We start from the raw sequence: 10,969 nt of genomic DNA on the forward strand, positions 1-10,969 counted from the left end.
ACACAGACTTGTCTGTATAATCACACCACACAGTGAAGATTATAACAAAGACTTGTCTGTATAATCACACCACACAGTGAGAATATAACACAGACTTGTCTTTATAATCACACCACACAGTGAAGATTATAACACAGACTTGTCTGTATAATCACACCACACAGTGAGAATATAACACAGACTTGTCTTTATAATTTATAATCACACCACACAGTGAGAATATAACACAGACTTGTCTTTATAGTCACACCACACAGTGAAGATTATAACCCTGTCTTTATCACACACACACTGTATAATCACACTACACAGTGAATATAACACAAGTCTTTATAATCACACCACACATTATAACACAGACTTGTCTTTATAATCACATCACACTTTATAATCACACCACACAGTGAGAATATAACACAGACTTGTCTTTATAATCACACCACACAGTGAAGATTATAACACAGACTTGTCTTTATAATCACACTACACAGTGAGAATATAACACAGACTTGTCTTTATAATCACACCACACAGTGAGAATATAACACAGACTTGTCTTTATAGTCACACTACACAGTGAAGATTATAACCCTGTCTGTATAATCACACTACACAGTGAGAATATAACACAGACTTGTCTTTATAATCACACCACACAGTGAAGATAATAACACAGACTTGTCTTTATAATCACACCACACAGTGAAGATTATAACACAGACTTGTCTGTATAATCACACCACACAGTGAGAATATAACACAGACTTGTCTTTATAATCACACCACACAGTGAAGATTATAACACAGACTTGTCTTTATAATCACACCACACAGTGAGAATATAACACAGACTTGTCTTTATAATCACACCACACAGTGAAGATAATAACACAGACTTGTCTTTATAATCACACTACACAGTGAAGATTATAACAAAGACTTGTCTTTATAATCACACCACACAGTGAAGATTATAACACAGACTTGTCTTTATAATCACACCACACAGTGAAGATTATAACCCTGTCTTTATAATCACACCACACAGTGAAGATTATAACACAGACTTGTCTTTATAATCACACCACACAGTGAAGATTATAACACAGACTTGTCTTTATAATCACACCACACAGTGAAGATTATAACACAGACTTGTCTTTATAATCACACCACACACAGACTTGTCTTTATAATCACACCACACAGTGAAGATTATAACACAGACTTGTCTTTATAATCACACCACACAGTGAAGATTATAACACAGACTTGTCTTTATAATCACACCACACAGTTAAGATTATAACACAGACTTGTCTTTATAATCACACTACACAGTGAAGATTATAACCCTGTCTGTATAATCACACCACACAGTGAAGATTATAACCTTGACTTGTCTTTATAATCACAGGGTTGTTGTTTGTGAAGCTCAGAAATAAAATGCTGATTATCACTTGCAACCATCTTTATCTACTATTAAGAAGTTCTGAGAGAAAAACACCTGTCAGTCCTTCCTATTATATATAATGTCAAATTAAAGAATAAATTTCCAGTTTAAACACATGTTAAATGTATTGGCTTCATAATGTCAACACAGAGTCTATTTAGATGTTTTAATTACTGATTATTTGTGTTTTATGCCGTAGCTAAATGTTGAAATATTCAGCATGTGTGTGTGTGTTAAATTACTTTAACAAATTGTTGCAATGTGTTTTATATGTTATTATGTTTCTAGATATGATATTAATGACAATTTAATCCTAAACATTCTGCAAACTGATCTATTTTTTGTGGGGTTCAATTTTTGAGCCTTTTTCGAACAGTTTTTTGACAGTTGATTTTGTGGATAGCTCAATAAATCTACTTATACCAATTTCAACAGATCGTAGAGATATCAATTGTAGATTAAGAGTACTCCTGAAATTAACAAAAATAAACCCCACTAAAATTAATGATTTTACAGTAACATATCACAAACCTACACATAATGTCATTACAGTTGTATTTAATGAAAAACGTTTTCATAAGGTCCTTGGATATCTCATATACTTTGTCCCAAGAAATCTCCTGGTTTTGAGTAAATTATATAATAGTGTCTTGCTTTAAGTAAACCTAATCTCCAACAGAAACTCAGATGATAATTCAATAGAAGTGTCTATTACGCCTTATATATCACAAATTTGATTCACAATCATTTATGTTTAAATCTGGAAACACCATTTAATGGTTATGCAATTGTTCTGTTTTATGAAATATTACAATCTCTTTGACAATGACATGTGTGATACCAGTATTGCCTGAAACTTCCTGTTTCTCCACGTAATCATTATAGGTAGAACACATACTATTAAAGCTGAGGCACACTCAATAATTCACTTGAGGATAAAGAATGCCAGTGTAAAACAAACTAATGATAGTCACTATCAACGCTAAGTCACTATCCTATCAACGCTAAGTCACTATCCTATCAACGCTAAGTCACTATCCTATCAACGCTAAGTCACTATCCTATCAACGCTAAGTCACTATCCTATCAACACTAATTCAGAAAGGTTTTTCACAATGTAAAATTACCTCACCACTAAAATGTTTCATTTTCACATTGTAAAATTACCTCACCACTAAAATGCCTCATTTTCACATAGTAAAATTACCTCACCACTGAAATGTTTCAATTTTCCAGTGTAAAATTACCTTTCTCTACTGACATCAAGTATTACTTAAAGAGGTCCTCAAAATTTCACCCAGTCTAAGAAGTCACTGCTTGTGACAAAGATTTCCTTTAAACCAGACTGGTAACCTATGAGATGTTTCCTTTAACCAGACTGACAACCTATGAGATGTTTCCTTTAACCAGACTGACAACCTATGAGAAGTTTCCTTTAACCAAAGTGACAACCTATGAGAAGTTTCCTTTAAACCAGACTGGTAACCTATGAGATGTTTACTTTAACCAGACTGACAAACTATGAGAAGTTTCCTTTAACCAGACTGACAAACTATGAGAAGTTTCCTTTAACCAGACTGACAAACTATGAGATGTTTCCTTTAACCAGACTGACAAACTATGAGATGTTTCCTTTAACCAGACTGACAACCTATGAGAAGTTGCCTTTAACCAGACTGACAACCTATGAGAAGTTGCCTTTAACCAGACTGACAAACTATGAGAAGTTTCCTTTAACCAGACTAACAACCTATGAGAATTTTCCTTTAACCTGACTAACAACCTATGAGAAGTTTCCTTTAACCTGACTGATAAACTATGAGAAGTTTCCTTTAACCAGACTGACAAACTATGTGAAGTTTCCTTTAACCAGACTGACAACCTATGAGAAGTTTCCTTTAACCAGACTGGCAACCTATGAAAAGTTTCCTTTAACCAGACTGACAAACTATGAGAAGTTTCCTTTAACCAGAGAAGCCACCTTACAGAAATGATTATAATAAATTTTTTGTGCTTTATTCTTGAATATATTCTACTCACAGAAAGCTTAATGCTTAGTATAAGAAAATCATGTATCATGCTTTCTGGGTTATAAGTCGCAGGGCCAGTGTTTCGAACCCCATATAAGCCACACCAGAATATAAGCCACACCCTTTCTTATGATATGGTCCATGATTGTTGATGTTTTTAAGTTACATGAAGCCATTCATATCGTAAACAAGCATGGCGGTCGTTGTAGAATTTGACCTATAACCCAATGTCCTAACGATCCCAGGATGCAAAAGGCTATTGTAAATGCCAACTATGGCTTCGAAGTAACCGCGAAAGTTCCAAAATGTTATTGTGATTCATATTAAAAGGTATAATTAATTACATACACCAGAACATTATATTTATTTCAATATTCAAATCATCCTGTATACAATTGCAAACGACGGTTAACGACGTTCTGTTTCAGTCACAAACATGTGACAGGCAGGTTCTTGTAAAAAAATCAATACCATTTCATACTGGTGTAATGGTGAACATTTTTCTTTTCATCCTGCTGAATTTTTTTTTTCGTCCACGTATAAGCTGCATGCCTGACTCATAAGGAAAAAAGGAGTGGCTTATAATCCGGAAAATACAGTAACAGTAGGAATATGTATTGGGGTGACTTATTACACATTCTAAATAATGCTTTATAACAGAAAGCTTACCTATTATATGTGTTACCCCAATGTGTAATAAATGTACATAAAATAAGGACATATCTAGATGCCGTACTATAACCATTACTGAAAAGTTGTAATTTCAACATACTGTTCATCCTTTTTTAACATTAATAAAGTCAAACATCTTAAACTCATTTGCAGAGTGAGATTAAATTCTCACGTAGTTTGGTTCACTCTATCCTGCATTGTTACATTTACATGCTCTTAAAAGTTTATTAATATTTTTGTAACAGGTGGTTAATGTACAATTAAAATATTTTGTCACATGATTCTCTTGCTTCATTTGTGACCGGGCTTACAGACAACATATAAACTAGGAAGTGAGATCTAACTATAGACCAAGTGTTAACACTGAAGTTGGAAGCCCTGATGGTTGCCGGACATTACATGAGTGTTTACATAGTGTATCTATTGATAAAACTAAGTCTGACTTACCCGGTCTTTATATGTCTGAGGTAACATTTTCCTGATGTCCTCTGGTTCTGGCAGGTGTATAAAGAATCCTATGACATCCCCCTCACCATACCCTCCACTGCTGTAGTGTTTACCTCGACTCTGATGGAACTTGGTGCCTTTCCTTGACCGCCATGAATAGCTGAACTTGTCATACCCAACTGGTGCCTGCAGATTACCTACAAACCAGAAAAGATATTTCACAAGGAGCCACCAGATAACATACAAATCACAAAAGATATTTCTCAAAAAAATCTCTCTAGCCAAGCAGTATATTGCCTGAACAAACACAAGAAATACTAAAATAAAAGTTCAAATTAAAAGAGGCATATTTTTTTATATTAAAACAAAATATTTTCATTCTTGAAAAAAAAAAGAAAAAAAAAGAAAACAAAACCCATAACTCTAAATAGAAATCAACGAGAAATTGACATTGTGTACTTACCTTTACATTCATGCCTTAATGCCACACAGTATATGTATTTTAATGATTGAGTTTAAATAATACAAAGTGCAGCATGAATGTGGTCTATATGTGTTACAGTAACTATTTCAATACTGATCCGTAAACATTACAGGCACTAATAAATCTAAAAGCAACAAGCTTACAGTTAGTGTTGCCCGCAACACTCGTCCTCTGCCATTAACTAAATTTTCTAAGCAACACAAACCTTGATAACACTGAACAGATGTCTCATTTTAACAATTTAAAGTCCTGCAAAAACTAGTGTCTTGACAGGAAGAAAACAAAATCCAGAAAATAACGTGGAACAAAAACTTTATATGCACTCCCTTATGCTTAATACTGTATGAAGTTTTAATCAAGTTTGTCATCCCTAATTCAATTAAGTGATTATCTGGAACACAAACTAAAACAATGACATGTCCAAAAGGACACGGCTTAGTGTCTGAAATTTAAGAGTAAATTTAACCATTCTAGTAACATTGTTAGTATACACATGAAAGTATGTAAAATTTGACCTTGACCTTATCATACGGTGACCTTGAACACTGGTCAGTTGACTACTGGTGTTATTCTGACTTTGCTTCCTGTATCTTTGATGCCGGGCCCTAAAAATGTCTATAGAAGTGAGTAATCTTCAGAGCCTTCACAGTTGATCTTTTGACCCCTAACTTAAAACCATCATATATATTTTTTAATAGTATTACATTACATCAAGTTTCAATACAATCGGTCAACTCTGTCACAAGTTATTGTGTTGAAGCCCAAATAAGACGATAAAAGTCTATTTCTTGTAGCAGTGACCTTTGAAGTTGACCTTTTAACCCCAAACTCAATCCCACTCTCTATTACTTCATAAGCTAACACTTTCTGAAGTTTCAACAAAATTCATCAATCCTTTCTGAAATTATCATCTGGAAACCAACATCTGGACAAACAGACCAGATGGATGGACAGATGGACAGAAACAAAACCTATAGTAGCCCTCGCTGGTCATTGGACTAATAAGACAATGTGCATCATGAAGGTGGTCATCATATGCTACAGTAATGATTCTAAGACTGATGCATACATTATAAGCAATAATTAATTTAACAGAAAGTAAATTAATATTGTAATGTATTCTGTTCAGAAACGACAACACTAACATCACATCTTAGGTCGTAAAAATGATAAGGGTGTTTGCTGATGTTGTGATGATGTTTAGTCTAAATCAATAGGAAATTGCATGACCAATGGATAAATCTCCATGTTTCTCATGCCTTTATGCTTAAAAATGACACTTTAGGAATGAGTGAAATAATCATAAGAATTTCTTCTGATTTTTTTCACAATTCTGTAAATTAGACCAAGCTATATGCTATTACTGCTATGGGGGTGGTGAACATCACATTCCATTATCCTTGATTAAACGTCCTGGCTTGTAAGTAAGCATATAATCTCTAACCTGTGCCCAGTCATTAATGAAACTTGTCACAAAAACTTATTAACAGCATGCTCTCGTAATCACATTGTGAAGTACAATGTTGAACTCTTTGTAGAAATGTGTAAAATTTTACCGCAGGACAAAAACACTTTTAAAGTACAAGCTAACCCTTTGTGAAAAAACTATGATACAAAGATAAGTTTGGTTTATAAAACTTTGATTCATAAAGGGGAAAGTTAGTAACAATATATAGGAAAAAAATTCAAGACCGCAAAAAAATTCAATACATTGAGAAATTTGAATCGTCCAAGTTTGGTCAAAGAACTTTGACAGTATTTAAGAGGAACTTCATGTAAAATAAGATAGCTGTGAATGACCTTATTTGGTGGTACACATGCCCTTCTAATAGGACTGACAAGTTTAATTGATAAAACAAATTACAAGGATTTTTCTCTCAAAATAAAGTACCTCAATAAGTGAACTTAATTAAAATTTAACACTAAAGAATCTCTCCGAGGTAAATACCTAATTCTTGGGACCAGCCAATCCTGGAAGCCGTATCAGCTGGCATCTCCTCAATAAGGACCTCATAGTACCACGCACCACGCCTTACTCCTGTTCAAAAACACCGACATAAAGCTTGTAAAAATGATAAGTTAACAAATATAAGTGATCTGGATGTCAGATGGTGTGTGATGTCAAGAATACAGGTCTCCAACACTTCAGTAGAAACAATAATTAAATCTAGTGGTCTTTTTATATGAATTCCTAAACTGTGTTTACCAAGGGCTATTTTGATTTTTATAAGATACACATCAGTCCACAGAGTTTACAATGTGTGGCACTGAATTATATATCAGTCCACAGGTCTGTGTTTATATGTATATATAAATCAGTCCTGGAGTTTACAATGTGTGGCCCTGATGAGGCTGTATATATTTGATTTTAAGATACACACACCCACAGAGTTTACAATGTGTGGCCCTGATGAGGCTGTATATATAAATCAGTCCTTGGAGTTTACAATGTGTGGCCCTGATGAGGCTGTATATATAAATCAGTCCTTGGAGTTTACAATGTGTGGCCCTGATGAGGCTGTATATATAAATCAGTCCACACAGTTTACAATGTGTGGCCCTGATGAGGCTGTATATATAAATCAGTCCACACAGTTTACAATGTGTGGCCCTGATGAGGCTGTATATATAAATCAGTCCACACAGTTTACAATGTGTGGCCCTGATGAGGCTGTATATATAAATCAGTCCTTGGAGTTTACAATGTGTGGCCCTGATGAGGCTGTATATATAAATCAGTCCACACAGTTTACAATGTGTGGCCCTGATGAGGCTGTATATATAAATCAGTCCACACAGTTTACAATGTGTGGCCCTGATGAGGCTGTATATATAAATCAGTCCACACAGTTTACAATGTGTGGCCCTGATGAGGCTGTATATATAAATCAGTCCACACAGTTTACAATGTGTGGCCCTGATGAGGCTGTATATATAAATCAGTCCACACCAATGTGTGGCCCTGATGAGGCTGGAGTTTACAATGTGTGGCCCTGATGAGGCTGTATATATAAATCAGTCCACACAGTTTACAATGTGTGGCCCTGATGAGGCTGTATATATAAATCAGTCCACACAGTTTACAATGTGTGGCCCTGATGAGGCTGTATATATAAATCAGTCCACACAGTTTACAATGTGTGGCCCTGATGAGGCTGTATATATAAATCAGTCCACACAGTTTACAATGTGTGGCCCTGATGAGGCTGTATATATAAATCAGTCCACACAGTTTACAATGTGTGGCCCTGATGAGGCTGTATATATATAAAGTTTACAATGTGTGGCCCTGATGAGGCTGTATATATAAATCAGTCCACACAGTTTACAATGTGTGGCCCTGATGAGGCTGTATATATAAATCATGTTTACAATGTGTGGCCCTGATGAGGCTGTATATATAATCAGTCCTTGGAGTTTACAATGTGTGGCCCTGATGAGGCTGTATATATAAATCAGTCCACACAGTTTACAATGTGTGGCCCTGATGAGGCTGTATATATAAATCAGTCCACACAGTTTACAATGTGTGGCCCTGATGAGGCTGTATATATAAATCAGTCCACACAGTTTACAATGTGTGGCCCTGATGAGGCTGTATATATAAATCAGTCCACACAGTTTACAATGTGTGGCCCTGATGAGGCTGTATATATAAATCAGTCCACACAGTTTACAATGTGTGGCCCTGATGAGGCTGTATATATAAATCAGTCCACACAGTTTACAATGTGTGGCCCTGATGAGGCTGTATATATAAATCAGTCCACACAGTTTACAATGTGTGGCCCTGATGAGGCTGTATATATAAATCAGTCCACACAGTTTACAATGTGTGGCCCTGATGAGGCTGTATATATATCAGTACAATGTGTGGCCCTGATGAGGCTGTATATATAAATCAGTCCACACAGTTTACAATGTGTGGCCCTGATGAGGCTGTATATATAAATCAGTCCACACAGTTTACAATGTGTGGCCCTGATGAGGCTGTATATATAAATCAGTCCACACAGTTTACAATGTGTGGCCCTGATGAGGCTGTATATATAAATCAGTCCACACAGTTTACAATGTGTGGCCCTGATGAGGCTGTATATATAAATCAGTCCACACAGTTTACAATGTGTGGCCCTGATGAGGCTGTATATATAAATCAGTCCACACAGTTTACAATGTGTGGCCCTGATGAGGCTGTATATATAAATCAGTCCACACAGTTTACAATGTGTGGCCCTGATGAGGCTGTATATATAAATCAGTCCACACAGTTTACAATGTGTGGCCCTGATGAGGCTGTATATATAAATCAGTCCACACAGTTTACAATGTGTGGCCCTGATGAGGCTGTATATATAAATCAGTCCACACAGTTTACAATGTGTGGCCCTGATGAGGCTGTATATATAAATCAGTCCACACAGTTTACAATGTGTGGCCCTGATGAGGCTGTATATATAAATCAGTCCACACAGTTTACAATGTGTGGCCCTGATGAGGCTGTATATATAAATCAGTCCTTGGAGTTTACAATGTGTGGCCCTGATGAGGCTGTATATATATATCAGTCCACACAGTTTACAATGTGTGGCCCTGATGAGGCTGTATATATAAATCAGTCCACACAGTTTACAATGTGTGGCCCTGATGAGGCTGTATATATAAATCAGTCCACACAGTTTACAATGTGTGGCCCTGATGAGGCTGTATATATAAATCAGTCCACACAGTTTACAATGTGTGGCCCTGATGAGGCTGTATATATAAATCAGTCCACACAGTTTACAATGTGTGGCCCTGATGAGGCTGTATATATAAATCAGTCCTTGGAGTTTACAATGTGTGGCCCTGATGAGGCTGTATATATAAATCAGTCCACACAGTTTACAATGTGTGGCCCTGATGAGGCTGTATATATAAATCAGTCCTTGGAGTTTACAATGTGTGGCCCTGATGAGGCTGTATATATATATAACATCAGTCTGATGAGGCACACAGTTTACAATGTGTGGCCCTGATGAGGCTGTATATATAAATCAGTCCACACAGTTTACAATGTGTGGCCCTGATGAGGCTGTATATATAAATCAGTCCACACAGTTTACAATGTGTGGCCCTGATGAGGCTGTATATATATATAAATCAGTCCACACAGTTTACAATGTGTGGCCCTGATGAGGCTGTATATATACAAGTGGCCCTGATGAGGCTGTATATATAAATCAGTCCTTGGAGTTTACAATGTGTGGCCCTGATGAGGCTGTATATATAAATCAGTCCACACAGTTTACAATGTGTGGCCCTGATGAGGCTGTATATATAAATCAGTCCACACAGTTTACAATGTGTGGCCCTGATGAGGCTGTATATATATATATAATGTGTGGCCCTGATGAGGCTGTATATATAAATCAGTCCTTGGAGTTTACAATGTGTGGCCCTGATGAGGCTGTATATATAAATCAGTCCACACAGTTTACAATGTGTGGCCCTGATGAGGCTGTATATATAAATCAGTCCACACAGTTTACAATGTGTGGCCCTGATGAGGCTGTATATATAAATCAGTCCCACACAGTTTACAATGTGTGGCCCTGATGAGGCTGTATATATAAATCAGTCCACACAGTTTACAATGTGTGGCCCTGATGAGGCTGTATATATAAAGTTTACAATGTGTCCTGATGAGGCTGGTCCACACAGTTTACAATGTGTGGCCCTGATGAGGCTGTATATATAAATCAGTCCTTGGAGTTTACAATGTGTGGCCCTGATGAGGCTGTATATATAAATCAGTCCACACAGTTTACAATGTGTGGCCCTGATGAGGCTGTATATATAAATCAGTCCACACAGTTTACAATGTGTGGCCCTGATGAGGCT

The 10,969-nt window shown here is 36.2% G+C and overlaps 1 protein-coding gene across 1 annotated transcript in view; it reads right to left on the reverse strand.

Annotated features, from left to right (window-relative positions):
• Nucleotides 1-7,124, reverse strand: part of LOC132547268 (set1/Ash2 histone methyltransferase complex subunit ASH2-like) — a gene marked incomplete at its 5' end in the record, with an annotated part of 48,890 nt that extends 41,766 nt beyond the window's left edge. The window contains 2 exons of the mRNA XM_060211031.1: nt 4,603-4,799; nt 7,035-7,124. Coding sequence (XP_060067014.1) covers nt 4,603-4,799; nt 7,035-7,124 — 287 coding nt within the window. The remainder of the gene's footprint in view (nt 1-4,602; nt 4,800-7,034) is intronic.
• Nucleotides 7,125-10,969: the final 3,845 nt, after the last annotated feature.

The sequence above is a fragment of the Ylistrum balloti genome, unplaced genomic scaffold (genome assembly GCF_031769215.1).
Source record: "Ylistrum balloti isolate Yb309-2 unplaced genomic scaffold, AGI_CSIRO_Ybal_v1 Utg369944, whole genome shotgun sequence".
NCBI classification, from domain to species: Eukaryota; Metazoa; Mollusca; class Bivalvia; order Pectinida; family Pectinidae; genus Ylistrum; species Ylistrum balloti.